The 15,822-nt window shown below is 45.4% G+C and overlaps 1 protein-coding gene across 8 annotated transcripts in view; it reads left to right on the top strand.

Annotated features, from left to right (window-relative positions):
* LOC105491548 (polycystin 1 like 3, transient receptor potential channel interacting) overlaps positions 1-15,822 on the top strand; it is an 88,881-nt gene that overhangs the window by 70,751 nt on the left and 2,308 nt on the right. For 4 of the 8 annotated variants that reach the window (XM_071084866.1, XM_071084867.1, XM_071084869.1 and 1 more), the window contains 6 exons: positions 140-273; positions 7,606-7,733; positions 10,143-10,303; positions 11,547-11,757; positions 12,148-12,249; positions 15,554-15,685. In XM_071084866.1, the coding sequence (XP_070940967.1) occupies positions 140-273; positions 7,606-7,733; positions 10,143-10,303; positions 11,547-11,757; positions 12,148-12,249; positions 15,554-15,685 (868 nt within the window). Of the gene's footprint in view, positions 1-98; positions 274-370; positions 706-7,605; positions 7,734-10,142; positions 10,304-11,546; positions 11,775-12,147; positions 12,250-15,553; positions 15,686-15,822 lie in introns of those variants that run through there. The other 4 variants (XR_011616563.1, XM_071084870.1, XM_071084871.1 and 1 more) reach the window with 4 other exon arrangements.

Consider the following 15,822-nt stretch of genomic DNA (forward strand, 5'->3'; position numbering starts at 1 on the left):
TAAAATATTTCATAGGAAAAGTAGATTGGGAAATGTAACATCTTACCTGGTATATGACAGTAATATTTGAAACATCAGGATATTTTCCCCCTTTGCAGTATTGGAGAAAACGGGCTGACCCTGTCCTCTGTTTACCCAGAGTTCTACAGCATCTTGAACAGAGGAATTGGCTAGACCAACGCACAAAAGGCCTCTTTGTGGAGTTTGTGGTCTTCAATGCTAATGTGAACCTATTCTGTGTTGTGATCCTGATGTTGGAGTCCAGTGATGTGGGTATGAAGGCCTCTCTCTCCTCTCCACTCTCTATGATCTTGTGCTTTGGGTTGGATGTTTGTCCCCTGTAAACCTCATGTTGAAATTCGATTCCCAGCGTTGGAAGTGGAGCCTGATGGGAGGTGTTTGCGTCCTGGGAGGCAGATCCTTCATGGATAGATTGATGCCCTCCCTCATGAGTAAGTGAGTTCTCATTCTATTAGTTCCCAAGAAAGCTGGTTGTTTAAAAAGAGCCTGGAATCTCCCCCACCCCTCTCTTGCTTCCTCTCGTTCCATGTGATCTCTGCACAGGCTGTCTCCCTTTCACCTTTGCCATGAGTGGCAGCAGCCTCAGGCCCTCACCAGATGCACACGCCCAATTTTGAACTTGCCAGCCATCAGAATTGTGAGCCAAAGAAACCTTTTTTCTTTATAAATTACTCAAGGCTTGGATACTCCTTTATAGCAATACAAAATGGACTAAGACACCTGAGTAGCTCAGGAGAAGTCCCAGTTTCTTTCTCTGTCTTATACCATTAATTTAAATATATTATTTTAATTAAAGTTATTATATTTAAATATAACTTTAAAAGTCAAATAGTTCAAGGGAAAAACAGGAGTCCTCAGTTCATCCCTACCTCATTCCTACTCCCCAAAGGCTACTTTCTGTTTTTTTAAACAAGATCTTTCAGAATTTAAAAATTATTAACATGGGCCGGGCATGGTGGCTCACGCCTATAATCTCAGCACTTTGGGAGGCTGAGACAGGTGGATCACCTGAGGTTAGGAGCTCGAGACCAGCCTGGCCAACATGGCGAAACCCCATCTCTACTGAAAATACAAAGAAATTAGCCGGGAGCGGTGGCAGGTGCCTATAATCCCAGCTACTCGGGAGGCTGAGGCAGGAGAATCGCTTGAACCCAGGAGGCAGAGGTTGCAGTGAGCTGAGATTGCACCATTGTACTCCAGCCTGGGCACCAAGAGTGAAACTCTGTCTCAAAAAAAAAAAAAAAATTAACAAGATTATTGTCTATTTCATAAATTTTCAGTTTTAGGTGTTACCTGTTTCTGTTAGGATGAATTTTTTTTTTTTTTTTTTTGAGGCAGAGTGTCACTCAGTCTCCCAGGCTGGAGTGTAGTGGTGTGATCTCAGCTCACTGCCACCTCTACCTCCTGGGCTCAAGCCTTTCTCCTGCCTCAGCCTCCTGAGTAGCTGGGATTACAGGCGCCCACCACCACACCCAGCTAATTTTTGTATTTTCAGTAGAGATGGGGTTTCACCATGTTGGCCAGGCTGGTCTTGAACTCCTGGCCTCAAGTGATCCACCTGCCTCAACCTCCCAAAATGCTGGGATTACAGGCGTGAGCCACCTCAGCCAGCCGGAGGTAGTTTTCTTACACCCAGATATATCTCAAACACATACACATCTTTGATCTTTTCTCATTCTCCCAACATAGTAATAAAATTTATTTAGTTTAATATTGAGCATTTCCATTATGTTTTTCAAAGATGAGACATTAGTATATTATGATTAGATTTCCTTTCTTATACATCCTTTTGTTTTCTCTAGAATATTACTTTTTTAAAAATTTGCTTAATTTTCTATGTATCTGTCACCGATTAATCTCCAAATTCTTCCTAAAAGTAGAAATCTCTCATTCTCTTAGAGCATCATGTAAACTATCATTTTATCTTCTTGGAGACACCTTCCCTGGAGCCCTCCTTCTTGGGTACAGTCTGGATTGATTGTTCTCTAGGCTGCTCTACGGCTCTCCAGGACTCTCCCTTCACCATTACCCTGGGATTATCTTTACCTCTCTCCTCTACTGAATTCCCTGTCTTCTGAATTCCCTGTCTTCTGGATTCCATGTCTTCCTTTCTTGGCTTACTTGCTCGTTTTGCTAGAGCACATGCTCTGGCACTTCCCGGAAGAGTACAAGGGAGGTAAATTTGTTGGAGACTTACATCTCCAAAAGTGTTTTTATTCTCCCATCACTTTAGATTCTAATTTATCTGTATATAATTTCTTTCTTGCAGGATTTTGGTTCATTTGTTAGTTTTGAGATGCAGTCTCGCTCTGTCACCCAGGCTGGAGTGCAGTGGCACCATCTCGGCTCACTGTACACTCTGCCTCCTGGGTTCAAGCAATTCTCCCTGCCTCAGCCTCCCAAGTAACTGGGATTACAGGTGCCCGCCACCATGCCTGGCTGATTTTTTTATTTTTACAATTTATGTATTTACATATTTTATGGGGTTTCACCATGTTGGCCAGGCTGGTCTTGAACTCCTGACCTCAAGTGATCTGCCCACCTTGGCCTCCCAAAGTGCTGGGATTACAGACATGAGCCACCATGCCCGGGCCAGAGTTTTGAAAAGTGTAGCTCCATTGCTTTCTAGTTTTTCATGTTAGTGTTAAAAAGTATTATGCTGGCATTCTGATTCCCAGTCCCCAACCCCAAAAGTTTTTAGGTTTTTTTCTTTGTCATCTGGGTTATGAAAGAATATCATAGAGGCCGGGCACGGTGGCTCATGCCTGTAATCTCAGCGCTTTGGGAGGCCGAGGTGGGTGGATCACGAGGTCTAGGAGTTCAAGACCAGCCTGGCCAATATGGTGACACCCTGTCTCTACTAAAAATACAAAAATTACCTGGGCATGGTGGCTTACGCCTGCAGTCCCAGCTACTTGGGAGGCTGAGGCAGAAGAATCACTTGAACCCAGGAGGTGGAGGTTGCAGTGAGCCCAGATTCCAGACTGGGTGACAGAGCGAGACTCCAACTCAAAAAAAAAAAAAAAAAAAAAAAAAAAAAAAAAAAAAAAGAATGTCATAGAATGTTCTATTATCTGGAAACGTGTCCTTAAGTTCTGAGAACTTTTCTTCATTTTTCTTTGTTAATTTCTTCTCCATTTTCTCTGTTCACTTTTTCTGATTTTCCAGCATTTTGACATTATAACTCCTGGAGTTCTGATTTTCTTATATTTTTGCTTCTGTTTTTCATCTTTTTCGTCTAATATCTGCAATATTACTTTAATTTTTATCTTCTAAACTATTTATTCTTTCTATAATATTTAATTTCCAAAATTGTTGTTCTCATGTTTTTTCCATAGTCTCTTATTGTTCTTTTATGGATGCAATATCCTCTTAACTCTGGTATATTACAGTGGGTTTTCTTTCCTTCTGATCCTTTACTGTCTCTAATTCTTCTGAACTCCTTTTTTGATTTGTTGTTTTTGATCTACAGTTTTCAACGTTAGAGATTCAAGCGCCTGGCCATCCTTTTAAAGAAAGGCAGGCTGGGTGTGGTGGCTCAAGCCTATAATCCCAGCACTTTGGGAGGCCAAGGCAGGAAGATCACTTGAGCCCAGGAGTTCGAGACCAGCCTGGGCAACATGGTGAAACCTCATCTCTACCAAAAATATAAAAATTAGCCTGGCATGGTGGTGTATACCTGTAGTCTCAGCTACTTGAGAGGCTGAGGTGGCAGAATGGTTTGATCCTGGGAGGCGGAAGTTGTAGTGAGCTGAGATCATACCCGTGTACTCCAGCCTGGGTGACAGCCAGACCCTGTATCCCGCCCCCCCCTACCAAAAAAAAGGGCAATAAAAAGCAAATAAATGCTAATTATAAGCTCTGTGCCTGGCTGGGTGCAGTGGCTCACGCCTGTAATCCCAGCACTTTGGGAGGCCGAGGCAGGCAGATCACCTGAAGTCAGGAGTTTGAGACTAGCCTGGCCAACATGGCAAAACCCCATGTCTACTAAAAATACAAAAATTAGCCAGGCGTGGTGGCGCATGCCTGTAATCCCAGCTACTCGGGAGGCTGAGACAGGAGAATTGCTTGAACCCAGGAGGCGGAGCTTGCAGTGAGCTGAGATCCGACCACTGCACTCCAGCCTGGGTGACAGAGTGAGACTCCATCTCAAAAAAAAAGCTCTATGCCCATGCATAGAGCTTATCAACTGGTATGTAAGTCTCTCTTTTTAGGCAGTCAGTTTTTAAAGACCCTCCAAACTCCTACCTTGAGAGTATGAGCCTATTATACTTATCAGAGTGAGTTGAGGGAAGGGATCTGGGAAGTGTCTCACTATGCAGCATGTAAACTTTTCCTTTTCCAGTAAACCGTTACTGTCAGATGTAGCTGGTGCCCCCAAGTCCAGATTCTCTCATTCAGCATCACTAGGAAACAAACCTTTAGTTGTGGGGTGGTAGAAGGCAAGATGGGTAGCAAATATCTGGTTGTGAATGGTGAGGGAGGAAATTTGGAATCTAGTTGTTGTTTATATATATTGACTTTCAGTTGATGCTATTTTCAGTTCCATCTGAACTTCTACCTTCAGAACTACCTGATGCCTGCAATTTCTGAGGCTTTTCAGGGTTTCGTGGTTAGAATGGGCTTGCTTCCAGGTTTCCTGTACAGTTGCCTTAGATTTCAGCTTTCTTGAACTTGCTAAGTCAATGTGATTCCTCTACTTTTCAGCTTCCAGCAGTTTGTTGCTCTCATCTGCCCTCCTTTTCTTCATCTATTGAAGTTTTTACTTTATCCTTTCACTTCCATTATAGTGGCATTTTGTAAGAGATTGGAGTTAAACTGGTCCATTCAGTTCCCCCACGTTCACAGGATGTCTGTCCTAATCCAACTTCTTCGCTTTCTTCTTTCTCCCAGAATTGGCTCACAAGTATCCTTCCATTTCCATCACGTCTTTCTCCTAATCAGGAGTTTTTCTCCTCTCAGACCTGCAGAGTAGACCGCTTCTCTTATGCTTGTTTCTAATGAAGCATAAAGGCTTCCTGAGGGTCTTCACGGGGTTTTTAGTTACTAACAAAATATAGACAGGGATTAAAATAAACATGGGTTGGCCGGGCGCGGTGGCTCAAGCCTGTAATCCCAGCACTTTGGGAGGCCGAGGCGGGCGGATCACAAGGTCAGGAGATCGAGACCATCCTAGCTAACACGGTGAAACCCCGTCTCTACTAAAAATACAAAAAACTAGCCGGGCGCGGTGGCGGGCGCCTATAGTCCCAGCTACTCAGGAGGCTGAGGCAGGAGAATGGCGGGAACCCGGGAGGCGGAGCTTGCAGTGAGCCGAGATCGCGCCACTGCACTCCAGCCTGGGCAACAGCGTGAGACTCCGTCTCAAAAAATAAAAAAAATAAAAAAAATAAAATAAAATAAAATAAACATGGGAAAAGTTCCAGTCTTGAGAGCTTGCTAGGTGAAATAGGAATTCCTTTTGTTCTTAAATGTCTTTTTTACCTACAAGGGGTACATCTTAGTTCTAATGTCACAGCATCCTTAGGGTGTTGCTTTGCCAGCCAGAAGGCTCTGTGGCCTGCAGCACCTTCTGCCTGAGTGTTGCTTGCACCCACTGGCCTTGTTCTGCCCACTTGGCCTGGCAGCCTGTTCTCGGCTCCTGCTACTGGCCTGGATCCCACACCTGCCAAGAAAGAGCCAGGCACGGAGCAGTGAGGGATATATGGATGAGCAAGCACGGGGTCCAGCCACTGCCCACAGCCAGGCACACTGGCTGCTGTGGTGAGGTGGGAAGCTCTATGTGCTGGCACAGGTGCCGGCTTCCTGAAAGGCTGAAGCTGGACCAGATGTACTACACGTGGTTTCTGCTGTGGGTGCCTACGTCTGAACGAGAGGAGTGCCATGGTGCCCAGAATCTTGGAGATGCTGGGAACCACAGAGCCCCAAAGAGGGTGTCACAGCCCTGGCTCAGGGAGCCTGTAGGTCTGGACTCCCGCAAAGAGCCACAGCTCTTCTCTCCTTCTCGTTGCCTGCAGTGTGGCAAGCGAGGGGGTGTGTTTCAGCCCTGTTTGTGTTACAGCTCTTTTAGTCCCACCACTCAGCAGATCCCGAGTTCTTGTCCTACATCCGGGAAGAATGAGGTACACAGACAACTGGAGGGTGAGAGAGGTGGAGAGGAGCTTCACTGAGTGACAAGACAGTTCTCAGGAGACCTGGAGTTGGTAGCTCCTATCGACAGGCAGGTCGTCCCATTGTTTGTGTAGCCCTCAGCGGAGAGACCTGGAATGGTAGCTCCTATCTGCAGGCAAGTCATCCTGCCATCTGCCCAAGTCTGGCTGAGTCTGGAGGTTTTATGGGCTTCAGTGGGGAGTAAGTGTGTGCTGATTGGTCCCTGGGCAGCCATGGGTGGGCCCAGAAAAACTGCCATAAGTTCTCATTCGAGTTGGTGAAACTGGCAGATTCCAGAACTGGCAGCCCAGCCCCCAGGCTTCAGGCCATCCCTGGCTTAAAGGTGGGGCTTTACTGGGGACCCGCCCCTTTCTGCCCAGGAGCCTGTCTGCCTCCTGCCACCATCCATGTCACCCATGGTGCCCAGGCTGTTTGTGCCAAGGGGCACCTGCAGGTCCATGCCAAGCTGCCCTCAGTGCCCCCTCACCCTCCCAGCCTCCCATCCTCCCATGCTCGTCTGTGTCCAAAGTTTGGAGAGGGCCGAGGCAGTAGGGGGCTACTTGTCAGCACTGCCCCAAGGGCACACATATCCAGCTGGCTCATGACAGCGCCCAGGCTTGGCCAAAACTTTGCTCCAAAATTAGAGCAGGTGCTGGCAGTGCAGACAGGCCATGCAGCAGAAGCAGGCACTTCTGAACCTGCAGGGGCAGGGGGTGCTTCCTGAGCCCCCAAGAGTGCAGGGATGTTCGGGTCTGCAGCTGTGGCTGGGCGGCTGCAGCTGCACCCAGGAGGGTGGGGCTCCCAACCTTCCACCTCAGAAGGGGGCAGGGTTCCCACCTGTTACTGGCTCCCACGGCTCAAGAGAGCACAACGCCCCGGCCACACCTCGCCCACTGCAGCCAGTGTCATGGCAGCAGCCACTCCAGATAGGGTGCTGCTGCCATCACTAATATTTTGAAGCTTTATGAAAGGTTTATATTCACAAGACCTTTCATGATTTTATAAATGTCAACATTTTCAATGTCCTTCCAGGTGAAGCCTTTTAGTCTATCCTTATGTAAATGACTGAGTATCCATGGGATACCATTAGCACTCATGGGGTATCAGTGTTAAACTTCTCTCTGCAGCCATTCTGACATGGTTAGGGTAACATCTATAATAGCTGTTAAGCCACCAACACCTCCCTTCAAGGTAGGGTCAACGGCATATCTTTCCCACTACTGACTTCTGTAAAACCAGTATTTCTCCAATAGCCTTGCATACATTATCTCATTTAATATTCATGACAGCTCTAAAGGAAATACTAAGTGGAGCACTGAGACTCAGAAACATTTGATGATACAGGAAGAGTTGGGGTTATTCAAAGACAAAGTTTAACAAGAAGACGGCAAAAGTTTTAGACTCTTGACTCCAGGTGTTCTTTGTCATTCTCAGGTGCTTTCTTCACCTCTGTGAGACTGGAAAGCTTCACTTCCCTTCAGATGTCAAAGAAGGGCTTTGCCTGGTCTATCATCTCACAAGTCATCTATTATCTACTAGTCTGTTACTATGCCTTCAAACAGGTGAGTCAATAATGTTAGATGTCAGCCTGGGCAACATGGCAAAACCTCATCTTTACCAGACTACAAAAATTACCCAGGTGTGGTGGCATGCACCTGTGGTCCCAGCTGCTCGAGAGGCTGAGATGGGAGAATTGCTTGAGCCTGGGAGGCAGAGGTTGCAGTGAGCTAAGATCACGCCACTGCGCTTCAGCCTGGGTGACAGAGCAAGACCCTGTCTCAAAAATAATGATGATGATGATGGTATTAGATGTGAGAAATAAAGGTTGCCACATTTTATTTGGGAAGCTCTACAATGATGTGTTACTAGAGTTATGGCTATAATTTTGGTCCTTTTCAGAAACCTGAATTCAGTTAAAGGTTAACTGGTTTCCTACCAAATAGAGTGGCTCTTTCAATTTTCAGGAGCTAAAGAATTAAGTCTATAGAAATAGTACTTTTGGCCGGGCGCAGTGGCTCAAGCCTGTAATCCCAGCACTTTGGGAGGCCGAGACAGGCGGATCACGAGGTCAGGAGATCGAGACCATCCTGGCTAACATGGTGAAACCCCGTCTCTACTAAAAAAAATACAAAAAAAATCTAGCCGGACGAGGTGGCGGGCGCCTGTAGTCCCAGCTACTCGGGAGGCTGAGGCAGGAGAATGGCGTGAACCCGGGAGGCGGAGCTTGCAGCGAGCTGAGATCCAGCCACTGTACTCCAGCCTGGGCGACAGAGCGAGACTCCATCTCAAAAAAAAAAAAAAAAAAAAAGAAATAGTACTTTTGTAGTTTTACTAGCCCTATATGAAGTAATACCAAGCAAGTATGATGAACAAAGAGCAAGCACTCAAAAATACAAATGATTGGCTCATGCCTGTAGTTCCCGCACTTTAGGAGGCCGAGGCAGGCGGATTACCTGAGGTCAGGAGTTTGAGACCAGCCTGGCCAACGTGGAGAAATGCAGTCTCTACTAAAAATATATAATTAGCTGGGTGTGGTGGCGCATGCCTGTAGTCCTAGCTACTCAGGAGACTGAGGCAGGAGAATCACTTGAACCCGGGAGGTGGAGGTTACAGTGAGCTGAGATTGCACAATTATACTTCAGCCTGGGCAACAAGCAAAACTCCCTCTCAAAAAAAAAAAAAAAAAAAAAGGCCAGGCGCGGTGGCTCAAGCCTGTAATCCCAGCACTTTGGGAGGCCGAGACGGGCGGATCACGAGGTCAGGAGATCGAGACCATCCTGGCTAACACAGTGAAACCCCGTCTCTACTAAAAATACAAAAACTTAGCCGGGCGAGGTGGCAGGCGCCTGTAGTCCCAGCTACTCGGGAGGCTGAGGCAGGAGAATGGCGTAAACCCAGGAGGCGGAGCTTGCAGTGAGCTGAGATCTGGCCACTGCACTCCAGCCTGGGTGACAGAGCGAGACTCCGTCTCAGAAAAAAAAAAAAAAAAAGTGGCCAAGAACAGTGGCTCACGCCTTTAATCCCAGCACTTTAGTAGGCTGAGGTAGGTGGATCACCTGATGTCAAGAGTTCAAGACCAGCCTGGTCAATATGGTGAAACCTGTCTCTGCTAAAAATACAAAAATCAGCTGGGAGTGGTGGCGGGCTCCTATAGTCCCAACTACTCGGGAGGCTGAGGCAGGAGAATTGCTTGAACCTGTGAGGCAGAGGTTGCAGTGAACCAAGATGGCACCACTGCACTCCAGCCTGGGTGACAAGAGCGAAACTCCATCTCAAAAAAAAAAAAAAAGAAAAATACAGATGATTACACTCAGAAGAAAATATATTTATACCTTAAGCCAAACACAGTATTTTTTTCTTCATTCTCAGGCTCGATAACTAATTTAGAAACCTTTGCTGGGCATGGTGGCTCACGCCTGTAATCTTAGCACTTTGGGAGGCCGAGGTGGGCAGATCACTTGAAGCCAGGAGTTCGAGACTAGCCTGGGCAAAATGCCAAAACTCTGTCTCTACAAAAAAAAAAAAAACTTAGCTGGTCATGGTGGCATGTGCCTGTGGTCCCTGCTACTTGGGAGGCTGAGGTAGGAGGATTGCTTGAGCCTGAGCCTGGGAAGTTGAGACTGCAGTGAGCTATGATCACACCACTGCACTCCAGCCAGGGCAACAGAGCGAGACCCTGTCTCAAAGAAAGAAACTTTTGTATTTATTTTTAAGTGACAGTTTATGATCTCCAAGAAAAAGAAGAAATGTATCCAATGGAAGTTGTATTCGAAGATAACTTTTCTGTAAGCAGCATTTCTGAAGACTACAGAGCTGAACTAAGACCATAGCCCATTTGTCCAAGTGAGATCTGATAAACGCCTGGCAGTGTGCTTTGCCCATAGACATCAGCTGCGTTCATCACGCTTGAGCAGGGAGAGACCTAGTTAATCTCTCAGACAAGCAACAGTGACTCTGCTGTCTATGTTTAGGGTTGTCGGCTGAAACGGCAGAAGTGGAGGTTTTTCACTGGGAGAAGAAACATTCTGGACACAAGTATAATCCTCATTAGCTTCATCATCCTGGGGCTTGACATGAAGAGTATTTCTCTACTTAGGAAAAACATGGCACGATACCACGATGACCGGGACAGGTGAGAGGAAGCCTGAGGGGCACAGCATATTCCTACCTCATGGCTGAAGTTTCCCGGTTATACACAAGTATTCTTTCACACTCCCCTTCCTTCACTGCCCTACCAGATCTGTATTTGCATAATATTAGAGTTAAAATAGAACATGGACTCATGTCCACAGCAGAGATAACAGTGAACTAGAAGCCATTTAACTGCTGGTCACATTGAAGAGCTCTTCTGTCTTCATTAGTGCTTAGGTATGTGCTTAAGGATAATGCATCTAAATTTCAGAAAGACCTGGAATTGGTCATTATTTTGTCCTCTGGTGAAGGCATAAAGCCTAACGCAGGACAAATAATCCTTTAAATAAAACCACAACACATAGTCCATCCTTTAAATGCAAAGGGAGCTGCTTTCTGGATAGGGATGTTCATCCATTCACTCATCCTTACTAAGAGATGTTTGCTGCCCCTTTGGGCACTTTCTCTGGTTTTTCCCATGGAGAGGAACATCTATGTTTCCCATGCCAAGTGTTGCCAAGTGGTGCTTTGCTAACCTTTACATCAGTGGCCAACAGCCTGGGCAGTGACCTGTGTAACTGTTCCTGAGGCATTGTTTCAAGTAGGCCTTATGGAGAGCAGTTTTATGCAGGCACAGCGGATCTGTGCAGGGCACCAGTTGCTAGTGTCTGTGGGGCTCCTTCCGAGTAACCTGGTTGCTGCAACCTAAAATTATGAATGTATCTCTCACAAAACAAAGCCTAATTGCTGAGCAACACCCCTCACCTCTAGTCTACCATCCATCATTTTGTTCTAAGCTTTATTGCATCTATTACATCAATCCTGTACAGCAGAGAACACAGGATTCGTGTGCCACAGAAAGCAGACCAGCAGCATGGCTCCTCTCTCTGGGCTGAGTTAATCTTTTGAGAGGAGAGATTTGGCTCAGAGCAGTGCAGGAGGCTAGTTTTGCTTCCCAGGATGAATTTGGAATAAAGAAATCAGCTAGAGGTCATATGTTAAGGTTTCTTCGGCACAGCTCCCAGTGCAATCTGCAACGGGTAGACCACTTGAATAATCCGTGGCCTTCTGTTATTCCCATATCCACAACTCACAGGAGGCCACACTAGAAAGCAGTTCTCACATTAACAAGCATTTGACCTCACAGGACTCAGGGCTGCCGCGCTCAGCAGCAGGGACGCTGGGGAAACTGCGGCATAGGCGCATGCTTCCTGCTTAGTAACTGTCAGCTTTCCTTGGTGCAGGTTTATCAGCTTCCGCGAGGCAGTAAAAGTGAACTCTGCTGCGACTTACCTTGTGGGCTTCCTGGTTCTGCTGGCAACCGTTCAGTTATGGAACCTGCTGCGTCATAGCCCCAGGCTGCGGGTCATCAGCAGGACACTGAGCCGAGCCTGGGACGAGGTGGTGGGCTTTCTGCTGATCATCCTAATCCTGCTGACAGGCTATGCCATTGCCGTAAGCCCCCACGTTGCTGTCTTTCCTCCGTGTGCTGTGGTCTTAGAACCGCATCGCTTCCCATAGAAACGGTCGCAACACAGAAACCCGAGGTGGTAGAGTAGGAAAGCCAGGTTTAGTTCTAGTTCCATACTTAACTGGTATGATTTAAACCCACACGTTTGTCTCTAAAATGGGGATAAAACTTAGCTCACATGGTAATATAAAGGTCAAATAAATTTCTATGGAAACACTATGTTATTACAAAGGAAGTTTATTCTTTTGGCATAATTTGGCCACAAGGAATTTATTTCTGTTCCATTGGTTCTATGCTGGCCACATCACCAGGCACCTCAGGACAGAAAGATGTGCGCTTGGCTTGTACTAACTGGCCTTTCTCCCTCTGTTCAGTTTAACCTGCTGTTTGGATGCAGCATCTCTGACTACCGGACATTTTTCAGCTCAGCAGTGACTGTTGTAGGTCTCCTGATCGGAATTTCTCACCAAGAGGAGGTAAAAATAATTTGTTTCCTCACAGAATTCTATTTAATATATTGAACAAGGAAAATTGGAGTCCTTAGGAAAACAGCCCCCTACTGTAGACTGCACACTGGAAAGGGGGAAAATGTCAGTCGTTTGCTCTTCTGCTTTAAGGTACTGCCTATGCACACAGCATTTACATGGCTGTTGCTTTCAGAAATCTGCCCTTTCCTAAGCACTCAGTCCCTCCTTCCTCACTTCTTGTGTCCTTAATCTTATTGGCAAAGGACACTGGGACGAAGGTTGTGCTCTTGTGCTTGGCCAGATTAACATGATTCTCTGCTTCTCAATGGCCCTTTGAAAGTGCATTAACAGTGTAAGGTAAGTTGGTTCAAGCCATGAGAGGCCAAGAAGGGGAGGACTGCTTGAGGCCAAGAATTTGAGACCAGCCTGGGGAACACAGTGAGACTCTGTCTCTACTAAAAACAAAAAATAAAAATTAGCCAGGTGTGGTGGCATGCACCTGTAGTCCCAGCCACTCAGGAGGCTGAGAGAGAATTCTGTGAGCCCGGGAGTTGGAGGCTACAGTGAGCCACGATCATGCCACTGCACTCCAGACCCTATGTCTATTTAAAAAAAAAAAAAAAAAAGGCCAGGTGGCTCACACCTGTAATCCCAATACTTTGGTAGGCTGAGGACAGCGGATCACTTTTGAGGTCAGGAGTTCAAGACCAGTCTGGCCAACATGGTGAAACCCCATCTCTAATAAAAACACAAAAATTAGCCAAGTGTGGTGGTACACGCCTATCATCCCAGCTGCTCAGGAGGCTGATGGAGGAGAATCACCTTAACCTGGGAGGCAGAGGTTGCAGTGAGCTGAGATTGTGCCACTGCACTCCAGCTTGGGCAAGAGAGTGAGACTGTGTCTCAAAAACAAAAAAAAGTGACACAATGGAAGTGACAAAGAATTAGGAAAAACCTGCCATTTAAGCAGTGAAAGTGGCAAGATTTTGATCATGGTTGATCATTCTGATGATCTAGAATTCCAAAATTACTAATTAAAATAGGTAGGTTCAGTTTATAATGTTGTATCCGCAGGTTCCGCATCCACAGATTCAACCAACCCCAGAATGAAAATATTGGAAAAGTAACAATAAAAAATAACACACATCTTAAAATACAGGAGGAGAGTCAGGCGTGGTAGCATGTACCTGTAGTTCCAGTTACTTAGGAGGCCAAAGTGAAAAGATTGCTTGAGCTCAGGAGTGAGGCTGCAATGAGCCATGATTGTGCCACCACCCTCTGAGTGAGACTGTCTCCCACAGAAAGCCACAAACTGGTATAACAACTATTTTACGTAGCATGTACACTATATTAGGTACTAGAGGCAATCTAAAGATATTTCAAGTATAGGAGAGATGTATATAGGGTTTATGCAACTACTATGCCATTTTTAAAATGGAACTTTCTAGGCTGGGCACAGTGGCTTATGCCTGTAATCCCAGCACTCTGGAAGGCCAAAGGTGTGGCTGATCACTTGAGGTCAGGAGTTCAAGACCAACCTGGCCTACATGGTGAAACCCTGTCTCTACTAGAATACAAAAATTAGCCAGGCATGGTGGCAGGCACCTGTAATCCCAGCCACTCAGGAGGCTGAGTCAGGAGAATCGCTTGAACCTGGGAGGTGGAGGTTGCAGCGAGCCAAGATCACGCCACTGCACTCCAGCCTGGGTGATAGCTAGACCCTGTCTCAAAAAAAAAAAAAAAAAAAGGTGAGTGGGGAAAACACTTTCTTAACCTGTAGGGAAGCTTGCAATAAACAAAAAATAATAATAGGCCAGGCGCGGTGGCTCACTTTGGGAGGCCGAGGCAGGTGGATCACGAAGTCAGGAGATCAAGACCATCCTGGCTAACACGGTGAAACCGCGTCTCTACTAAATATACAAAAAATTAGCTGGGCGTGGTGGCAGGTGCCTGTAATCCCAGCTACTCAGGAGGCTGGGAGCTTGCAGTGAGCTGACATCGTGCCACTGCACTCCAGCCTGGGAGACAGAACAAGACTCCGTCTCAAAAATAGTAATAATATAATAATAATAAAAACAAGGGACTTAAGCATCCTCAGATTTTGGTACCTGTGGGGGCCCTGGAACCAATCTCTCTCAGATACTGAGGGACAATTGTAACTGCTACTTTGGCGAACTAGGCTGTTCTGTTGTGGTCCCAGCTCCAATAACTAGGGGATGAGCCTTCGCCACTGCAGCACTTCATGTCCTAAAGCTGTGAAGGAAGTAATCAGAATAACAAACTTGTGCTAACACCTGCTTTTTGGAGAAAAAAGCAAACTTTTCTGCTTTGGATGTAATTGTACATAAAAATAGAGTAAACATAAAAATAAACATAAAGAGTAAAAAACAAAAAATAAAAATAAGAGTAAAAAACATAAAAAAATAAAAAGAGTAAACAGAGTAAAATTGTACATAAAAATAAACTAATTGGGGAAAAAAGTCTTGTAGCACAAACTGAGATTGCCCACATTATCTGGTTGACCTGAAATTGTTGTAAGTATTTTAAAATAGGTAACAGTTTGGTGCTTAAAAATATTTTGTCATATAGGAGATTGCCATCAGGGTGGTGTTTATTATAATCATCCCCTCTGTTGGGATATTTTTAAACAGTGCCTAGTGGCAACTATGAATAGGCCAATACCAAGGGAAAAGAAATACCATTAGTTGAGAACATCTACATTTTTAAAATTTGTGTTATGGGAACCATTTTAGGAAGCCCAGAACTTGATATTTACTTATGCAGAAAAGTAAAGAAAGGCAGAACTCAATGTTTATACCTTTAAAAATGACAATGGAAAAAAAAAAGTACTATAAAGCCAGTTTTCTGTGGCCAACCTGTTAACTTTTACTGGAATGCTCCTGTTTAGGGTTGTAGTTTCTTGATATGGCAGAGACAGTTTGCATTCTCACTTCTGGTAGCATTTATTCTTTCAATGTTTGTGACCCCCCTTTTAGATTCCATGATTAGATGTATTTTCTGGAATTGCCAAAATTCATGTGACATTTGAATCATTTCCAATTCCACTGCAACTCACCTGTTTTCTTGTGAAAGCCCTGTAGTCAACATTATCTTAACCTCCTTAAAATCAGTCATTGCTGCTCTTCTGTCCATTTAAAAGTATTTTCCTTCTTAATATCTTTGTGCCTCTCTCCCTGTTTCCATTGGATAAGCTTTTCTTCTGAAAAGATCCCAAACGTTAGCATGTAGCTTATGTTTGTAAAGTAGAAACTAAATTGTCAGTCACTTGAAAGTGTTCTTATTGTTTTCCCAGGTTATCGATTTAGACCCAGTCCTGGGCACCTTTCTGATCCTCACCAGTGTCATCTTGATGGTACTTGTGGTAATTAATCTTTTTGTTTCTGCCATTCTCATGGCCTTTGGAAAAGAAAGAAAGTCGCTTAAGGTAGGTAACTAAAAGATAAACTAGCATGCTGTTGTATCACTGGGAAAGCTCCACTGTAACTGCCCCTAAGATTATGGGCTGACATAACTTACAATGCACAGTATCATATTCCCTTTATTAGTTTCAAAAGCTCTGCC

This window comes from Macaca nemestrina, chromosome 18, assembly GCF_043159975.1.
Source record: "Macaca nemestrina isolate mMacNem1 chromosome 18, mMacNem.hap1, whole genome shotgun sequence".
Taxonomy (NCBI): domain Eukaryota; kingdom Metazoa; phylum Chordata; class Mammalia; order Primates; family Cercopithecidae; genus Macaca; species Macaca nemestrina.